The following is a 21,781-nucleotide window of genomic DNA, read 5'->3' as shown; positions in this document are numbered from 1 at the left end:
TAAAGCATCATAAATTAACAACAGCAGCATAAGTTATTATAAATTGTACTTCTTAGAGCAATACATACTCATTTCCTCGTGTTCGCGACACGTTACCGCCAATTTTGCACATTTTCGATCAATTTTAGTGATACATGACAGTTTTTCAAAATTTTCATTTTCTTTTATGAAACTATTCTGTACAGAATCAGAGCTCCCTGATATTGTTAATTTTAACTGCTTTTAACCGACACGTTGATAGATAGTATCACAGAGGATTTTATATGTAGATAGATAGTCCTTCACAGAGTTTTTACATGTTTATAAATGCTCCTTTACAGATGTCTATACGTTAATAAACCATTCTTCAAAGAGACCTTCACGTTAATAAATCATTCTTTACAGAGGAAAACACGTTTGTAAATAATTCTTCACAGTTTCAATTTATCCTGTGTTTTCTCTACGCTGTAGGATTAGCTAGTTCTTAATAGATTTATCATGATTCAGTTCTGTGCACAATGTGTTTCTTCTGATTCATTGCTGAAATGTCCCAAAGCGAAACTCCGGGAATTGCCTTCCAAAAAAATCAAATTTTAATTTCCAAAATCAGCGTTATTAAGAAATTTTTGACATTTTTTCGAACTATTCAGTACTTCAGAAAGATGACGAATTAAAAATCATATACTTCATATACTTGGAGATATACTAATAAAATAAGGTAATTAGCGATAATATTGAATTGATTTGAATATCGGAATTTAGAGAAGCAATAAAGACAAAAATTTCAACTGTTTTGTATTAGCAAAATTTGCGGTGGCCTCAGAAGCAATTCAAACTACCAGCTCAAATTTAATAAGCACGAAATTAAGGACACAAATTGAAGAACAGTGATATTCAGTGGAAAACCACTTTGTTCTCCACTTCAAAAAAGGTACTTCTATCATACTTTGGAAACAAGCAGGAGTTATTACAATTCAAAGAATTTGAATTGTATTGGGGCGCTGTCTTTTTTTTTTTAAGATCTGTTCACACATTTTCATGATTTTTGAAGTCAAATTGGAGTAGTGATTTTGGTCACGCCGAAACAGGAAATGGAGCGAAAAAGCGAGTGGTTTTGCGGCGTGAAATTTTTTCGCTCTAAATTTAAAGTAGAGTGAGAAAACGGTGTTTGAACAAAAATTAGCTTTTTCGCTAGTGGTTTTTTTGTTCACATGCGGCAATTTCACTGTGGTTTTTACTGTTTTTTTCAATTTTTTTGATCGGATTTTTTTCTAAATGGTTTTCCCAATCCATTCACAGTTCATTCTAGGCCTAGCTTTTTGTTTGAATTAAATTTTCATTTCTCGCTAGTGATTTTTTGTTCACATGCGGCATTTTGACATTGATTTTCTGTTTATTTCTTATGTTTTTGTTCTGATTTTTTTAAAAATGGTTTTCTCAATTCACTCATAGTCCATTCTAGGTCTAGTTTTTCTGTTTAGGCAATGAAAATTCTTTGAATTGTACGTCAGGACTTGTCCTGCTATGTTTTTTTGTTTCGTTTCTGGCCTCAATAAAAAATGAGCTTAAGAAGAAATTTCTTATTGAAATATTTGGCACATTAACATGAAGTTTTCAAAAATAAATAAATGTCTGCAGTTTTGGAATTAAATATGAATTTCTAAAGGAATAATGATTATTTAACGGCGTTTCAAACATTTATGTTGCCTTAAATATAATAAAATAATGTTTTTTAATTAAAATGCAATAAATGTATGATTCGGTTTTCAATAATTTGAGCCTGTATCATAAGGGGGATATATGATAATTTTCTGGTTTTTATAAGGACGTAAAGATGAAGAAATGTATGTCCATTCTAAATTGAAAAATGTATTCTGTTCTACGATGACTTGAATTGAAAATAACCGCTGAGATGCAATGGTACACTACTGATCTGATTATTTAGCGTTGATATAGATACTGGGTTATGATATAATAGGGTACTAGGGACTGGTACTCAACTATTGAACTTCTGAAAGGCTTACGTTCCCTTGAGACTCTCGATGTAGTTGAGGTGTTCGTATCCTGCTCTCATCTCTTCTGGCAGTTGAGACTCCCTCACCAACTCTGCAGTCCCTGAAATTGGAGGAATTCATTTAGGGAGTAGCTAATTATCTGTTAATCAAATAATCAGATAACAACAGCACCCCCCCCCCTCCTCCTCCTCCTCCTCCTCCTCCTCCTCCTCCTCCTCCTCCTCCTCCTCCTCCTCCTCCTCCAGCTCGCCCTCCCTGGCTGGCTAATCATATAAGATTGTTTGATTAATTTACGTTTGTATCTTTCAAAAAATTTTCTTTATTATCATCAGTTTAAGTTTCACAAACCGTCCTCTCAGAAGTTACTTGTAAAAACAGTTATTTCTAAAAAAAAATTGAGCCGTCCCTATTGTAAACTCTGATAAAACAGAAGTTCGATATTTTGAATTGATTCGTGTAAGCTCCTTTAGCAACAACGTTTTAACATTCGTATTGTACAAAGCAACAAGTGAAAACTTAGACGGCAAGGTTTTTTCGATGCTCTTTTACTGGTTTTTTGTCTGATGTCATTGACGTCAAAATCAGTTCGTGTTCAATCGGCAATTGTCTAGGAAACCTAAAAATATTAAGCCGAAAACCAGCTTAATCGATACATATCATGGTTCTATTTACTTAGAATTAGGTTAAATGAACTTTTTCGGAACATTCTACGTATATTAGAACGTATTTAATTCTTATTTTAAAGTTTAGAAATACTCGAATCTGATTGGCTACAATTCGTTGTTTTATTTACTTCGTAACATCCTCCGGCCCGGAAGAAGATGTTGGGAAAACTGGTACGAGTTTTACAAGCGGGCGGACAAGTGAACCAGTCGACGTACGTAAAACGGCGGAGCGCGCGACGCTATCGGAGCCGTAACGGAGTTCCACAATCCGAGCGGTTGGGTAGTAACCCCTAGGGTTGGTTTCTTCAACTATCCAAACCAAGTCACCGGTCTTAAGGTGTTGCTCGGCAGGCGTCTGCCACTTAGAGCGTCGGTTCAGTGTCGGTACGTACTCTCTGATCCAACGGGACCAGATCGCATTAGCGTACGACTGCGCACGGGCGTAGCGTTTACGGTGGTCAAGCTCATTATTGCCGACAACAGACGGAATACCGGTAGAGTATTCTCCTAAAAGAAAGTGGTTGGGCGTTAAAGCGTTCAAATCGCACGGATCGGCGCTTACGGGTGTTAAAGGACGCGAATTGAGAGCATTCTCCACGAGACAAAAGGTAGTATGCAGTACCTCATCCGTGAGGCGACGCGTGCCAAGAATAGTATACAACACGCGCTTGAAGCTGCGTACCAACCTCTCCCAGATACCACCTTGATGTGGTGCGCTGGGTGGATTGAACCTCCACTTAATACCTTTGTGAGCGAGCTCAGCTGCAATGTTGACAACGTTCCACTTTTCAATACTTTCTCGGAGTTCTTTCTCCGCTCCAATAAAGTTGGTGCCATTGTCCGACCAAATCATGGCAGGTGTACCTCTACGTGACACAAACCGCTCAACTCCCATAACACAAGAACTGGTGTCCATGGATGTAACTATCTCGACATGGACAGCGCGAGTAGTGAGACAGGTGAAGAGGAAGCCCCACCTTTTCTCAGTAGTACGGCGGACAGTAACATAGAATGGCCCAAAGTAGTCAACGCCAGTGTTCGTGAAGGGAGGAGACTGGTAAGCAAGTCTCTCCTTAGGTAAGTCAGACATGATTGGTTGCATAGTTACAGCTTGGAATTCTCGGCATCTTAGGCAGTGTGCTTTGATGGAACGCAAGGATGATCTTAGCTTCAGTACTGTGTAGTGTTCCTGCACAATTGATCTTAGGTAGTCAACGCCCTGATGGTAATGCTTTACGTGCGTGTGTTCAAGAAACAGTTTTACAAACGGATGACGTGCGTCTAAGATGATTGGGTATTTTACGTTAAACCCAACTTCAACTAACCGCTTGATGCGGCCCGAGGAACGGATTAGCCCATTTGGACTAATAAACGGTGAATGTGGAGCAATTCGGCTGCTCCGTTTAACGGGTTTATTGTCAAGAAGATCTTTTCTTTCGGCTTCAAAAGACTCTCCTTGCACCAAGTACTGTAGATGACGCTCGGCTTCGTCAAGCTCAGTAGGGTCAGTAATGCTACCATCGGGGTTACGGTAGCCGGCATGTTTCGGCAAAAGCCGGAGAACGTATGCGGCAATGCGCAAGTACTTTTGATAAGAACTAAACTTATCAAACGGAAACAATGAAGGAACAGGAGTTGTCTGTTTTTTGACAGATGTAGTCAAAGATACAGTGTCTTCTATGATGACTGCTTGGTTGACGCCAAGTTTGATGTTATTAATGACGTCTTTGTTCGGTACGAAAGGGAAACTTGAGTTAGATAAGAAATGTGGACCATTGACCCAACTGCTTAGTTGCAAAACCTCAGCGGACATTCCACGCGTGCCAGCGTCAGCTGGATTATCCTTAGTTGCGACGTGGTTCCATTGGTCAACGCTGGTATACTCCAAAATTTCACAAACGCGGTTTGCAACAAAGATTGGTTGCTTTTCATTAGAGTTTATCCACTGAAGAACGGTCGTGCTGTCTGTCCACATGAATACTTGGTTAACAGTTACAGTAAGTGCCTGAATAATTTCGTTCTTCAGCCGAGCGGCAAGTAGAGCTGCTTGCAATTCCAGTTTTGGGACAGTCGTTACCTTCATTGGCGCCACGCGCGCTTTCCCCAAAACAAACGCAAGCTCTGTTTTTATCTTGCCCGTAGGAGTTGTTACTCGGGCTCGAAGAAATGCAACGGCACTAAATATATCCTGAGAACTGTCACCGAACATATGCAACTCTATATTATCAAAGGGTCCACTAAAGTAACTTCGAGGAATTTTGATGTTTTCAAGCTTTGGTAAGTCCGCACTCCAGACCAAAAATCTTTGAACCATGTCCTGTGGGAGCTCGTCATCCCATTGCTGTCCTGTGACACGCCAGATGTCTTTTAAGAGCAATCGCGCACCGACGGTAAACGGTGCGACAAGACCAATGGGGTCAAAGACTTTCGAGACAAGACTTAGGACCAAGCGTTGCGTGAGGGACTTGGTTATAGCGCAGCTTGTACCCCGACTCACAACTAAAGTGTCATTAGTGTGATCCCACTTTAGCCCTAGCACATGCGATGAATCCTCCTGACATGAAACAATAACCTTGGGCTCAGTAGATTGAGAGGAACCATCAATTCGGTCAGCCAGATTTGGTACATTGCTTACGAACTTTGTAAGCTTGAACCCACCGAGATGGAGAAGATGTACCAATTCCTTTGATCTATTGATGGCTTTCTTTGGAGACTCCACTGAGTCAAGATAGTCGTCCATGTAGAAGTTTTCAAGGACGGCTTTTGCAGCTTCGGGGTAAAACTTGGCATTTTCTCTCGCAGTGCGTTGTAATGCATAGTTGGCGCATGTGGGCGAGTCTTTAGCCCCGAATATATGGCGCGTATATTGATACACTACAACGTTAGTTGTGGGGTCCTCCCGCCACAGAAAGCGGAGTGATGGTTGATCTGATGGTAATACACCAACCTGTAGAAACATTCCCTCGATGTCGGCAGAGACGGCATATGGATGTTGTCGGAAGCGAAGAAGTACGTAAATAAGGTTTAGGAGCAGATCAGGGCCAGTGAGCAAAGATTTATTCAGTGAGGCGCCATGAAATTTTGCTGCTCCATTGAGCACCCTACGCACCTTACCCGGTTTGTTCGGGTTTAAAACCGGATGGTGAGGTAGGTACCACTCTTTATCGGACCGCTTCTCAACCTTGTGAGCGTCCGGAACCTCGATTACATACCCCTTGTTTAGGTCTTCCTTGATGGTACTAGTATACTTCTCTCTAAGGTCTTCATCCTTAGCCAATCGTTTTTCGAGGGATTTTAGTTGCACAAGGGATGAGAAGTAATTATTTGGGAGCTTGGTGTTATCTGCTGCCCACAGCATTCCGACATCGTATCTCAGGCCATTGTGTATGGTGGTACTCTCAAGGATTTCGTGAGCCCTTGCGTCTGCTGCAGATCTTGAGTCGACCTGCTTGTTTGCCCCGAATGATTCAATGTCGTACCATGACTTTACTTGACTTGCTAACTCATTGTCTTGTTCGATATTCACTTTAAAGCACGTTGAGGTTAAACACGAACTTGATGGTAACGGACCGCTTAAGACCCAACCTATGGGCAAGCGTACGGCAACGGGTGAACGCTTCTCATCGGCAGAGAAGTATTCTAACGGGCGGATGGCATGATAGACATCTTGTCCGAGTATCATCTCAATGTCTTTATAGGAATATGTTACGGGATCAAGGACTGCTAAATGTGGGTAAGTCTCTTGCAGGGCCTGTACATTAATTATATCTGAGCCGACGTTCAGACTCTCTTTAACGAAAGGGTTGACGGTGAATGGTTCGAAATCTTGTTGTTCTTTTGGTTTCACAGTAACTTCAACAACCCTAGTATCAACTACTTCTTCGGTATTAATACCCTTGACAGTTAGCTTTAGTGCTTTACCGTGCAAACCGAGTCTATCTGCGAGACTACCGGCCACCCAAGAGTTACTGCAGGCGGTATCACACAAAACTAAAGCCTTAGTATCTAAACCGGACGAATTGACCAACTGCAATTCAGTCACCTGAAGGAGCCCCTTAACATCAGTAACAGATGACATTGTTGTGGTCTTATTAGGCTGGAGTTGACTAGAAGTTGCTTTACTTTGACCAGAAGGTTGAATGGTATTGGAATTTGTCGACTGTTTTGTTGGGAAGACCCTATCTGCTCCATGCAATAGTGTGTTATGCGAACTATTGCACCCTTCTGCTCGGCACTTTCTTGGTTGAGGGCACTGGCGGAATGTGTGCTTGTCCCGTAAGCACGAAAAGCAAAGTTTGTTATCCGCCACCAACTTAGCTCTCTGGGTTGGAGTCTTTTCCTTGAAAACTCGACACTCCCATAGCCGGTGATTACCTTTGCATACAATGCATCGAAAGTAAAAATTTGTGGAAGCAGATGGCATTTGCTTCTTTGTTTCCCTTTGTTGCGAATTTGATGCAAACACTTTTGAGGCTGTTTTGGTCTTGGTTACTGAAGTGATGTTCTCTTCAGGTTTGGCCTTGGTTGCGCTTTGTTTCATAAGATCATGGGCCTCAGCCTTTTCTTTAAGCCAATCGTTAAAGTCAAGGAGGGTAGGCTTAACCCAGTGCTTCTTAACCGTAAAGAGTGACCATGACTCTTTCATGTTTGGTGGTAACTTCTGTACCGCTTGGTTAAGTAGGGAAGCGCTCTTCAAATCAGCATCATATGATAACGACTTGAAAACCCCAACGAGACTGGATATTGCAGCAGAATAGTTTATGATGTTATCACTATTGTGCATTTTAAGAGGTGGAAAACTGCTTAGTTTATCCAAGTGTGCACTTACGACTGCCTGTGGCTGGCCAAATTTACGTTCCAAAGTCCTTAGTGCATCCTTGTACATTAAACCACAGTAAGCAAACTCGGCAATTGCAATCTTTGCTTTACCGGTGACGAGTGTTTTAAGGTACGTCAATTTAACGTCATCAGTGAGCGGCTGCGAGTCGATCGCGCTTTTGAATTGACCATACCACTCATGCCACTTTAATGGGTCGCCATTAAACTCTGCAAGTTTCCACTCGGGCAAAGGGTCGTTTCTCTTGCTTGTTATTGCATCAGCTAATTCCCTAATCAATGACGCATTGTCCGGTATCGGAGGGGCAGGTGCAGACACCTGCGGACCGCTCCAACTCAACGGAGTGGGCCCAACATAGGGGTATGTTGGCTGAAAAACCGGAGTGGCTAGACCAGGTACAACATTAGTAGTCGCGATCAGGTTTTCCTGCTGCGCGCCTAGCGGTGATTGCATATCAATCAAAGGGGGCGAATTGTGATAAATTCGTGGTGGGACAAAAGTGCTTGATGGTGCGATATGGGCGTGTACATTTGGAGGCAGACTATTCACGGTGGTTGTGTCTTGGTTGAATAATGACGGTCTGTGCTGTGGAAACCGCCAGTGACTCATATTTGGCACAAAATTTTGGCCAAGAGGGATATTGGGCATATTTGGGACAGGCGGAGCAACGGAACGTACAACTTTGTGTTCTCGGTTATTATTATTCTGAAATGTTTTGACGAGAGGCTGATTATCCAAAGTGGCTTGTGGGATGGGAGCAGTGAGGTTAGGTGCAAAGACTGGGTTCGGAATCGGAAGGACATTAGGATGAGCGGGTTCGGAGTTGTGCTGTTGAATGTTTGGACTTGGTGGGGCGCTTGGGTGCAGGGGAACGTTGATTGCGGGGGCTGGATGATTTGTTGTCGGAAAAGGAGGAAGAGTGGCGTTTGGTGCTCGGGGGACAAAACTAATTTGTTGTCGGGGGCATATACGCTGGGCCGATTTATTCTCGGGCAGACTTGATGTTTCAGGTCCCCTGGATTGCGAAATTTGAAGTTGCGCGTTGGGAAATAACTCTGTTGCATTATTCTGATTTTTTTGCGGTGCGAACGGCTGTGGTGGAATGGGCTGTTGAATGGGTGGTGAAGAAGCCCCTGGGGAGTGTACAGAAGGCGGCTGACTATCCTCGGTTCCTTGATTAGTTATGCTTGGGAGCGCCGTGCCTTGCTGGCCTGTTTGATTCATTTGCGCCCTCAGGTGCGCCTGGTACAACGCCTGTGTGTTAGCAGCAGCCAAAAAATTTTCAGGTGGAGTATAATAGGGGTCGAGTTGCTGCATGGTCTCATTGCTTAAAATGTAATTGCCTCGACAATTTTTTGGAATAGAATGCCTTGAAATTTCATTGTTCTGATCTTCCACTGTTTTGCCGTTGTTGTGGCTAGGACATTCTGGAGGGTCAATCATAACCTGTGGTTCACTAGTTTTCTCCTCATTGTGAAAACTTAAAGCAAGTGAGGTGTTGATCCAGTCTTGGACAGCCTTTTCACTTCTCATTGAGCTCCTAGCACTTGCAGTTGTTTCAGATTGGCTACCTTTAGAAACGGCGTCCAGCAATTCAAATTCTTGCAGAGTTGCCTCTGCCAAACGTTTCCTGTTGTTTTCCTCCAGTTCATCTAATTCCATTTGCTTTTTCTGTTTAGCAAGGCGAATGGCTGCCTCATTCTGTTTTTCAATTTCTTCACGTTTCATCTTAGCAATTACATAATCATGTTTACGCTGACTGGATGTTTTTGACGATGTCATAATTGAGGGAAGTCTAGAACGAATGGAAGCCCTTGGTTCCTGGAACTCACTGACTTTATCATCAGCAGAGTTGATGTAGTTTCGTGCTGAAGTGAGTATCCTGTCGTTCTTAGTTGTCATTGCCTCCAAATAAGACTCTAATGAAGGAACAAGAGCACTTGGATCCTCTGTTTTTCCAGCAAATGCAATCAGGTCCTCATTTTTGTCTACAACAGTCATAAATGCTTCGTTGCACTTTGTTACTAGGCGTTCAACTTTCACTCGCCTACTTTGACTATTTATACAATGAAGGATATCTTCATGTATAGCATGCAATTCAGCCTCACGCTTTGACCTGGCAGCGTACAACTTTTTGACTTTTTGATCAAGACTATTAGACATCATGATGTTATTATTTCCAATGACCAGCAAAACTACCACAGCACACGGTTATCTATTATATGCACACTCGAAAAAAATCAAATCCACGCAAATCAAACCCAACGCAAAAAGGCCCCAAACACAGCACACTGTAGACAGTCTGTAAAACAAACCGCCCAAAGAGCACAAAGGGTCGTCGAGCACACAGTGCCCGACAAAAACAGAAGTGGGGCGCTGAACGCTATGCGCTCAACGCGGAGGGAGACAAAGGACACACGGGAAGTCGAGCGAGCAACGCGCGACGAAACGGAGACGTTACGGACGGGAAGTCGAGCGAGCAACGCGCGACGCAACGGACACGGGACAGACGAGAAGTCGAGCGAGCAGTGCGCGACGGAGCGGAAACGGGACGTGCGGGAAAGCGAAGGAAAAACGTGCAACAACGAACCGGGACGAAGGTAAAAACAGTTATTTCTAAAAAAAAATTGAGCCGTCCCTATTGTGAGGATTTTTTAGGTTCTTCTTTAGGCTCACACTTCTTCGGTAAATTAATCCAGATAACGGGTTGAACTTTCCTGCTATACTTTTTAATTGCTAATTTGGACTGCGCCAAAGGCTAGAGACAGATTAGAAACCCCCTTCCCTCCCCCTCCCTGTAAACAATGATCGCATTTTATAATTCCGTTACTATTTTCATTCACGGATCTATTTTGTTTTGTCCTCGAGTTCATTTAGAATACAATCTTAATGGTCTTTCCCATTATATGCCCACACTTCAGCGGTCTGCCCTAAATAACGTATAGCCCTAATTACTCTAATCATACAATATTGGTGGCCATAATGCACTGTTTATAAGACTCCTTTTCACCACCCCTCACGTATACGAGCTAATTTTACACATAGCAACAATCAATATTTAGGTAGACTATGAGGGTTATGAGAGGCACTGGGTTATGAGAAAGCGGTTCTAGGACATTAGATCGAAGAAACAGTAGATCGAAAGCCATAATTGATACTCTAGATCGAAAAAAAAACTAAATCATTCAAATTGTCTATCGGCCAACCGGATTTAACCTCTCACTTCTAGTACAAACCATAACATGATCGGTCGTGATATTTGGTTCGGTTGGTTGATAGATTCAAACAAGTCCTACGGCTTGCGAGGCATGGCTAGATACGACAAGTTTATGCTAGTATATCAAAAACGTTTAACTTCAGTCAATGAGAAAAGAGATTAATTTTCAAACTCTTGTCCCAATTTTTCTGTTTTTGATCTATCGCCCTTTCGATCTATTGCCCTTTCGATCTATTGTTCGATCACCTGAGAAAGCATAGATTGTTTCAACTCTAACACTCCCCACAATCATGAACTAATTTATCACTACGCCGCAATACGTGCTCTTTTATCAAGTAAATTTATTCCAACATTTCTGCATTTTTCAAAACTCACGCTTTTAGATTATCGTTGTAAGCGTGTGTGAAGACGACTATGATAACAAGAGAGAACTACGTAACATTTTGTAAAGAATTCATCTCAAATTTCTGAAGAATTCTCTTCAAATTTTCTTTCAAGTATTTTTTGGCAATTAAATTGTGTAAGTTGGAAAAAAGAGCATCAGACGACGCAACAAAAAAACAGGAACATCGCAACACAGCTACACTCAGTTCATAGCTTAGCAGTTTTAAAGGAAAAGTTTCCAACTATTCATCGTCATGCTAAGGAGGACAGATCAGATTCAATGTTGACTGTTTACTGCATTGACTAGTAACAACGTGGATCTTCAATTTCGATTTCGGTAAAGAATGATCGTAATTTCTTCCGGGTAGGCGCAAATATTCAAAACTTAAAAGCTGTATAACAATTGAGAACAAGCATAATCAACTAACGTCGGCCAATTGCTCTGAAACGACTGGAGATCGGTTGTCTTCGTCAATAGCTGCAGTTTAGGGAGGCTAAGTTTAACTTGATTGAAGGAGCCTTGGGGGGATGAGTACAGAGGGTGGGGGTGCGAGGGCTGTTTATTAGGAGAAGGCGGGTGCTGTGTTACGGATGGAATGAGGTGGAGGGATGGGGGAGGGTGAAATGGGGGGTGAGAGGTGGGGGTCAAACTCTTAAGAACTGCCCTTCACACCACGAATTTATGTCTCCTTAACAGGTTCTGTGAATGACATAATTAGAGACTAATAAACAATAAGGCTTCAATAGAACTTAATGTTCTCCGAGTTAACCTCGTTTTTGAGGATGAAAAGTTAAAAGAATCAGACGAGAAGTTGGTCAAGCAAAAATCGCATAAAAAGACCACAGGACTAATATTACTGCGTTGGTAACTCTATCCGTGCAATATTTTTTGAAAAAATTTCGCCGCTGTTGACCGCGGCTAAGGTTTTGATTTTTCGGATCTATTCTGCCCCCCTCCCCCCCCCCCCCCCCCCAGCTTAGTGAACATAAATCTTTTATCACCCCCAGGCGCACGTGCTATTTTCTTACATAGTAACGTGCTATATAACAATATATAATTTGTAACTGGGGTTCATAAAAAATACTGGGGGGAACACAATAGATCCAATTTCTCTAGCTGAGAAATACTGAAAATTCTAAAATAAGCCGAGATGCTGTCACCGTTTTCCGCAAAAGAACAAAAAAAACAGTAGTTAAAAAATGTAGATTTTGCGGCGTAATAATCGTGTAAAAAGGAAACATTTCAAACAGCACAATCAATCACCGGTAGCGTTATTTCATAAGCGGCATGGGAGGGGAAGGGTAGATAGTATAGATCCACATTTGGAGAAAAAATTATCCAAATATGTGTGTACTAACTGTAAACACCGATAGTGCAGCTTATCTGATCAGAGCCATAACTGTTTGTAGCCCTGCAGGCGTAAACACCCGCGTCACGTGACCACACATCCTCAAACTCCAACACACAGAAGCCAAACTCATTAGAGGCCACTTTGATACGCGAACCCTGTGAAATAACAACACTCAAATCTGAGCTTTGCAGACACTGATAGAACATTTTTCTCTAAGAAAAAGTTTAACTAAACGTTTCAAAAACTATGTAGCTATAAAGCGTCAACTAAGTTTGTGCGTTGCACAGAATTGTCCAACATTTTTCCGTGAGAATAATTAATATCTTGATCAAGTTTGAAAACGCAACGCATGGCAACTGGAATTCAATAAGAGAGCAATAATTTGAAAACAAAATAATTTGAAATAAATTAAAACTACTCGATTTTTTTTCAAAAGCTCCTAAAACTTTCAAGTATAAAAAAAATTGAACACCATAAAAAATGGGTTTTTACAGATCACTTTTACAGTTCAATGAAGCAAAAATTAAAAAACATAGCAGGACAAGTCCTGACGTACAATTCAAAGAATTTTCATTGACTAAACAGAAAACTAGACCTAGAACGGACTATGAATGGATTGGAAAAACCATTTAGAAAAAAATCCGATCTAAAAAATCGAAAAAACAGTAAAAATCGAAGTGAAATTGCCGCATGTGAACAAAAAACCACTAGCGAGAAAGCGAATTTTTGTTCAAACACCGTTTTCTCACTCTGCTTTAAATTTAGAGCGAAAAAATTTCACGCCGCAAAACCACTCGCTTTTTCGCTCCACTTCCTGTTTCGACGTGACCAAACTCACTACTCCAATTTGACTTCAAAAATCATGAAAATGTGTGAACAGATCTTAAAAAAAAGACAGCGCCCCAATACAATTCAAATTCTTTGAATTGTAAAAAATGGGCGGATTGAACAGAAGACACTGCACTGAAAATGCTTCACTTTTTAGAAAGAAATAAACCATCGCAAAACAACAACCTTTGCGAGAACCGGGGAAAATTAACAAAAAATTAGACTTTGGATAATTTTCGAGCGGCGACTTTGGAAACACACTCTGATTTTGATATGGTTTCCAGACATCATGGAAAGGCTAGACATCCAAGGGGAAAGGAAAGCAAAAGTTGAACTGTTAAACAATTTAGGTCCCTAAGTATTTGAGCGAGAATGAACTCGAAAACAATTAGTTGAAAGTCCGCATAGTACCAAATAATTATTAAAATTTGAATTATCGAATCAAAGGTGTACATTGAGGCTAAATGAACATTTTCAAAATCTTTTCAGCAACCTCTGTGCTCAAATGATTCTTTTTGTCCTTGTTGACTTCATCTGATAAACTAAAAACAGATGCCAATTTGATCCACCTTAACCAGATTTTTTTGTAAAAATTCAATCAATTTGTACAATTGTCTAAAATATTCACTGTTATTACACACGGGAAAAAATAGTCTGAAGCCCAGTAGCAATTAAAAAAGTGACTGTAAAAATGTCTTGACCATACCTCTGAAATTTCGGGAAAAAATTAAATTCAGCAGAGCTGCAAAAAAGACCAATAACTCAAAGCTCGAACAAAATAGCGCTGATCCATGTTCCTGGCGAAGAGAAGCTTAGTTATGGTCTGTTCAATTTGTGCTGTTTTGGTCCATTTCAATATACCAGACGCCAATTTTTCTCCATGGCATATTTTTTAAGTAAATAAATGTTTAATGAACATAGAAATGTTTAATTGAACATAATTGTTTAATTAAACATAGAAAGCGGCCCTGCTATTTAAGGGCTTTCAATTTCAGGACTAGATTCTCTGGCTAATTCAGCTTTTAATACACAGTGTTCAATCTAGCAACAACTATATCACAATTTGGTGAAAATTTATTCTAGTTGCTCAAACAGTGGCTTTTTCCAGGTATAAAGTTCTTGGCGCTGAGAATTTGTATGTCCATCTACAATTTTTTCCAATTCAGGTTTAGTTCAGAAAACTATCCAATTGAATTCAGGAAACTATCCAAATAAAAAATGTGTTTGACACAGTAGGTTAGACAGTTTTTTGAACTGTTTTGTCAGGTTTACAATGCTTGTGCAAAGTTTAGAGAAATTCAAGAAAATAAAACAAAAATCTTCAACAAAGTTTCAAAGATGTCGACCGCAAGAATCGAATTCTTAAGTTGATTAAAGAAAAACTTTGAGCTAAAAGTTTGCAGTAAAACTCAAATTCACACGTCTCTAGTTAGTTGATCAGAACACAATTTTCGGAAACTCTGTAACAAAATCTTGGATTGTTTGACTAGATCTCTGAAGTTAAACCTTCGCGAGCCCAATTTTTTATTCGGATAGCCAAAAGACTGTAAAATTAGATTTCCATCATCTTCTCTGGTGCTAATAAAATGAATACCATTATCCATTTTTGTTTTCTTTCAACTTCAGACGTTTCTCCGACAAAAAATAAAAGATGTGTCTATAATTAAATGTATTACTTATATTCCAACCCTTCACTGCATATAAAATGTTTCGATGTCAAAACCTTAAAAAGTGCGGGAATAGGACACAATTTGAACACCTGTGTTGATTAAGAAACAAACATCTTATGAAAAGAAAGCAAAAACTTGCATGAAACAAAAACAAAATGATTTTCGCTGAATGAAATAGATAAATGCAACATATATCTAAAGTGAGGATGAAACTTTCATCTTTTAATTTTAGAGACAATGTCTTGTGGGCCAGAAAATTTCTGGATTTTTGAGGTATTTTAGATTTCATCTTGAGATTTGAAAGGATTTGATTTTAAATTAGGCACAGTTTGCTTTCTCGTTGATTTTTTGAGATAGTACTAGGTAAAAAAATTACACTGATAAAAGTTTTTTTGACTTCTGGGGTGTTTCAGCAGAAAGGACAAGAGCATGCACAAACTCAGCAATATCGAAAAATATTGCTACCTAAACTTTTCCCCGTGGATCCCTCTAGGCACAAATTCCATAAATATATTGGCAAACTTCGATTACATTTTTCCTGAAGACTTAGAAATTTTGTCGTTCAGCTAACACGCAGTTCTCGAACTGTTGATAGAATACCAAAAATTTAAAAAAATGCTTCAGAATCAAAGAAAATTTTGCTGTTCCATAGCAGAGAGACAAGAAAATTTGATATAAACCATGTGTCTAATTTTTTTGCTGATTGAAGGAAATTTTGGCTCTTAAAACTTAGCTGCAAACGACAAAACAAAAAATGCGCCTGCACCTCCTTCAACCTAAGGTTTTATAAATTTCTCTCAATTTGCAAATTTGATTTGACCAAAATCAATAATTTTCCGTTTTCAAGTTAAAAGATGTGTCTATAAATAACTGTTTTACTTATTTTCAAGCGCTTCACTGCATATAAAGTTTATCGATATCAGGACTTTAAAAAGTTCCGAAATAGGACACACTTTGAGGATTTGTGTTGATTAAGAAAAATATCCTTTGAAATGAAAGCAAATATTTGCATGAAACAAAATAAAATGTTTTTCGCTGAATGAAATAAACAAAAATGAAACAAATATCTAAAGTGACGATCAAACTTTCATCTTTTAGTTTTAGCAAAAATTTTTGGAGGGCCAGAAATTTTCTGGATTTTTGAAGTGTTTTGGATTTCATCTTGAGATTTGAAAGGATTTGATTTTCAATTAGGCGCAGTTTGCTTTCTCGTTGAATTTTTTGAGATAGTACTAGGTAAAAAAATTACATTCATAAAAGTTTTCTTGATATCTGGGACTTTTCAGCAGAAGTAATTACAAGAGCATGCACAGTCACAGCAATGTCCAAAAAATTCGCTACTTAAACATTTCCCCGTGGATTACTCTAGGCTCCATAATTCCATAAATATTTTGGCAAAATTCGAGCAAAGTTTTCTAGAAGTCATTGAAATTTTGTCGTTGAGCTAACACGCCTTTCTCGAACTGTTGATAGAATTTCAAAAAAATGCTTCAGATTCAAGGGAATGTTGCTGTTCAATAGCAGAAATAAAAGAATTTTTGATTTAAACCATGTGTCTAATTTTTTGCCTTTTGAAGGAATTTTTGGTTCTGAGAACTGAGCTGCAAACGACAAAACAAAAAGTGCGCCTGCACTTCATTCAACCTAAAGTTTTATAAATTTCTCTCAATTGGCAAATTTGATTTAACCAAAATTAATAATTTTCCGTTTTCAATTTAAAAGATGTGCCTCTAATTAACTGTTTTACCTATTTTCAAGCGCTTCACTTTATATAAAATTTATCGATATCAGGATCTTAAAAAGTTCCCAAAATAGGACACACTTTGAGGTTTTGTGTTGATTAAGAAAAACATCCTTTGAGATGAAAGCAAATATTTGCATGAAACAAAATAAAATGTTTTTCGCTGTGTGAAAAAAATAGAAATCCGACAAATATGTAAAGTGAGGACAAATCTTCATCTTTTAATTCTACAGAAATTTTTTTGAGTGCAGGATAATTTCTCAAATTTTGTATGCTTGAGGTTCTCCGCTCGCGTTTAATTGGATTTAATTTCGAATTCGGCAGACTTTGCGTTCTCATTAATCTTCTTTGAGAAAGTTATAGGTAAAACTTTTATCCTCAGAAATTGGTTTTTGAAGTCTACGGTTTCGTAGCAAAAATAAAACATTTTTTATATGAAAAATTGTTAATACTTCAGATCATTAGAACTACACGACACTCACGGCTGCATCTCATTATAGCTGAAGTTTTATCAATTTCCCTGAATTTACCAATCTGTTTGACCAAAATCAAAACTTTTTTGTTTTCAAGTTAATACTGTTTTCCAATGCAAACCTCCAATCTCAATTTTGAAGGTGCTCTAAAAAAAGGTGCTTTTGGTTGCATTTTTCTGCATTTTCTGAAAAAACAGGTGCCGGTTTCTTTCTGAAAAAAACAGATACGAAACCTATTTTTACCGTTGAACTGCTAATATATATATATATATATATATATATATATATATATATATATAAATATATATATATATATATATATATATATATATATATATATACATATATATTTATGTATAAATATTTGTTCTTTATCTAAGCAATACAGCTTTTGTAAATAAAAAAAACAGCCTATAAAATTTCAAACCTGTAGAATAGGTGTATCATCCTTAAACCATTCAATAACCATAGTGGGGTCATTTTGTGGGCTAACAATGCAATCCAGATAGGCTTTGTTCCCTTCTATTAATTGGAGGTCCTTCAGAAGCTTGCAGAATTTTGGTTGATGCAATTCGTCTGCTACTTTGGCGGTTCCTAAAGATATTCGATCGGTAGCACACGGTTTTCGTTTTTGATAAGAAAGATACGAAATTAAGAAAAAAAAGCAGAGCTCAAATAATTAACACATAAAAAAAGTACGGGCGTAGAATTCAATGACTTTTTTCAAGAAGCTCTTCGGCAACTTTTTCATGAAGACCATATATATTTCGATTTCTTTCAGAGAAATTTATAATCTAACTAATTGTGCAGCTAATTTGGTCTGAGCCGTAACAGTTTGTAGCCCTGCAGGAGTAAACACCAGCGTCACGTGACCACACATCTTCAAATTCCAACACGCAGAATCCGAACTCGTATAAAGCAACTTTGATACGAGAACCCTGTAAAAATTAGGAATATTTGGTGATTTGTTGAGCGTTTTCAGTTGTGTGGGGCATGGACTGTTCCAACATTTTTGAAAAGTCTTGCTTAGAATAAACCTAATAATTTTGTTTTTAGCAAATTTAGCTCATTTGTTTTAGTTCAAAATAAATACAATTTGGATTTTCAAAACAAAGGTCTTTATTGAGACTAAATGAACATTTCGATAATCTTTTTACAAGTTTTTGAGCTCAGATAAATTTTGCAAAAGTTCAACGAAGTTGCTTAATTGTTTCGCAAAAAAAGATTTATTTTACATGGGAAAAAGTAGTCTGAAGCCAAGTAGCAAAAAAGTGACTGTAATGTCTCGTCTTGTCTATCTCAAAAAGTTCGCGAAAAAATTTAGTCTTAGTAGAGCTAAAAAAGAGCAAAAATTCGATTTCCGTTCACAATAGAACTGTTCCATATCACTGACGAACAAAAGATTAGTTAAATTCTATATAATTTTTGCTGTTTTGTGCATTGCAATATATCAGACACCAACGTTTGTCCTTTGTAGATTGTTTGAAATCAATAAATGACTATCGGTATATTGAGCAAGGAAAAAAAGTCAATTGAGCATGGAATGCGGCCCCGCTAATTAAAGGCCTTCTTAATTAAAGACTAGATTTTTTGGCTAAATCAGCTGTGCAATCACAGTGTTCAATCTAGCAACAAATAATTTACAGTTTCGTTAAATTTATTTAGCTGTTTAGTCAGTGGATTTTTTCCCGGTATAAAGTTCTTGACGCTGAGAACTTGTATGCTCATCTACAATTCTTTTTCCAATTCAAGTTATGTTCAGAAAACTATCCAAGTGAATAAATCTTTCAAATTATGTTCGACAGAGTAGGATGAATAGTTTTTTGAATTGTTTTGCCAGATTCACAATATTTGCGCAAAGGGTAGAGAAATTATCAGAAAATTCGAGAAAGATAAAAACAAAACCCTTTATCGAAGTTTCAAAACCATCGGTCACAAGACCAAAATTCTTCAGTTGATAAAAGAAAAAAAACGCTGAGCAAAAACATTTGTTTTTTTTTAGAACAAATTCAAAAATTTGAAGTAAAAGTCACATTCACACGTCTCTAGTTAGTTGATCAGAACACATTTTGCGGAAACTCTATAAAAAAAGTTTGGATTGTTTGATCAGATCTTAGAATTTAAGCCCTAATTTTTTTATTCGGATAGCCAAAAGACTGTAAAATTAGATTTCCATCATCATCTCTGGCGCTATTAAATTGAATACCATTATACATTTTTGTTTTCTTTCCACTTCAGACGTTTCTGCGACAAAAAATAAAAGATGTGTCTATAATTAAATGTATTGCTTATATTCCAACCCTTCCTTGCATACAAAATGTATCGATGTCAAAACGTTAAAAAGTTTGGGAATAGGACACAGTTTGAACACCTGTGTTGATTAAGAAAAAAACATCTGTTGAAAAGAAAGCAAAAAATTGTTGAAACGAAAATAAATTGATTTTTGCTGAATGAAATAAATAAAATGCAACAAATATCTAAAGTGAGGATGAAATTTTCACCTTTTAATTTTAGAGACAATTTCTTGAGGGCCATAAAATTTCTGGATTTTTGAGGTATTTTAGATTTCATCTTGAGATTTGAAAGGATTTGATTTTAAATTAGGCACAGTTCGCTTTCTCGTTGAATTTTTTGAGATAGTACTAGGTAAAAAAATTACACTGATAAAAGTTTTTTTTGACTTCTGGGGTTTTTCAGCAGGAAGGACAAGAGCATGCACAAAATCAGCAATGTCGAAAAATATTGCTACCTAAATTTTTCCCCGTGGATCACTCTAGGCTCAAATTGCAAAAATGTTTTGGCAAAATTCGAGCAAATTTTTCCAGCAGACTTTGAATTTTTGTCGTTCAGCTAACAAGCTTTTCTCAAACTGATGATAGAATACATAAAAAGCTTTAGATTCAAGGGAATGTTGCTGTTCAATAGCAGAAATAAAAGAATTTTTGATTTAAACCATGTGTCTAATTTTTTGCCTTTTGAAGGAATTTTTGGTTCTGAGAACTGAGCTGCAAACGACAAAACAAAAAGTGCGCCTGCACTTCATTCAACCTAAAGTTTTATAAATTTCTCTCAATTGGCAAATTTGATTTAACCAAAATTAATAATTTTCCGTTTTCAATTTAAAAGATGTGCCTCTAATTAACTGTTTTACCTATTTTCAAGCGCTTCACTTTATATAAAATTTATCGATATCAGGATCTTAAAAAGTTCCCAAAATAGGACACACTTTGAGGTTTTGTGTTGATTAAGAAAAACATCCTTTGAGATGAAAGCAAATATTTGCATGAAACAAAATAAAATGTTTTTCGCTGTGTGAAAAAAATAGAAATCCGACAAATATGTAAAGTGAGGACAAATCTTCATCTTTTAATTCTACAGAAATTTTTTTGAGTGCAGGATAATTTCTCAAATTTTGTATGCTTGAGGTTCTCCGCTCGCATTTAATTGGATTTGATTTCGAATTCGGCAGACTTTGCGTTCTCATTAATCTCCTTTGAGAAAGTTATAGGTAAAACTTTTATCCTCAGAAATTGGTTTTTGAAGTCTACGGTTTCGTAGCAAAAATAAAACATTTTTTATATGAAAAATTGTTAATACTTCAGATCATTAGAACTACACGACACTCATAAAGTTGGGGCCATTGTGTGAAAAATGTGATCAGAAAATGCTCAATATCAGCAATAACCAAAAAATTCAGTACGTAAACTTTTCTCCGTGGATCACTGTCGGCATAAAAAAAATAAGTTTTGTCTCTAAATTGATCTTAATACTTTTCAAAATATAAAAGTTATATGGGTCGCTTATCCCGCAGTGTTCTCAACTTTTTGATCAAATATTTACAGCATAAAAATTTGCGTCAGTTCAAAGGAGAAAATAATAAACACCGCTGTTTCTCGCTGGGATGCATTTTGCGTGTCGTTTCTATTTAAAACTTTTTTCAATGAAAAACAAACTTTAGACCTATACTTTTTGGAACAAAAAGTGGCCCTCGTATATAGTTTCCATGTTTTTCAAAAATGTTGGAACAGTGAAAGCATTTTTCTACAATTTCAAGCATTTAATAAAAGTGTTGCTACAACTCTTGCATGTAATCATATTTCAATATCTGCTTCGTTATTTCAAACTATAATTTGAAACTCTAGCTTCATTCGTGGTTTCAATGCAAGAAAGATTAGATAGGTCTAAAGAATGCTGCTAATAGAAGACCTCGATGTGCGTTGATTCTTTTCCATGATTCATCGATCATTTAAATTTCGATTCTTCCCAATTTCCACTTAAGATTTCCCGGGCCAATTATTAGTAAATTACCCTCTTGCAAAAAATTTATTTTTACACTCTTTACACTCTTTTCCCCGTTATTTATCGATAAAATCTTCGGCCCGGGACGGATAAATTTCCTTCTCTTTCTTCGGTGCTCTTTCCTTTTATCATTCAACACCCCCAATCCCTCCCTCCTCTTCCCCTCAACCCCAAAATATCTCTGATTTGCAGCAAAAAAATGCTGTGGGTTGCTGTAAATATTTGCAACAATTTTTCAAATTCTTTTGCTAGTTTTTTTGGCCACTTTTTTTGTGTAACAAAAGTGTGATAACAATTAAACCATAGTGCAAACAAACTATA

General features: G+C 37.8%; 1 protein-coding gene across 3 annotated transcripts in view; it reads right to left on the bottom strand.

The window, feature by feature from the left end:
• The window catches only part of LOC142337506 (uncharacterized), a 74,194-nt gene that overhangs the window by 39,292 nt on the left and 13,121 nt on the right, over window positions 1–21,781 (bottom strand). For 2 of the 3 annotated variants that reach the window (XM_075386783.1, XM_075386784.1), the window contains exons 3-6: window positions 17,961–18,099; window positions 17,589–17,755; window positions 12,457–12,604; window positions 2,004–2,094 (exon numbers count right to left, since the gene is read on the bottom strand). In XM_075386783.1, coding sequence (XP_075242898.1) covers window positions 2,004–2,094; window positions 12,457–12,604; window positions 17,589–17,755; window positions 17,961–18,099 — 545 coding nt within the window. The remainder of the gene's footprint in view (window positions 1–2,003; window positions 2,095–12,456; window positions 12,605–17,588; window positions 17,756–17,960; window positions 18,100–21,781) is intronic. The other variant, XM_075386785.1, reaches the window with a different exon arrangement.

The sequence above is a fragment of the Convolutriloba macropyga genome, chromosome 4 (genome assembly GCF_964194025.1).
Source record: "Convolutriloba macropyga chromosome 4, txConMacr16.3, whole genome shotgun sequence".
Lineage (NCBI taxonomy): Eukaryota > Metazoa > Xenacoelomorpha > Acoela > Convolutidae > Convolutriloba > Convolutriloba macropyga.
Note: the sequence above shows the minus strand (reverse complement) of the source record. Positions and strands in the feature narration are given on the sequence as shown.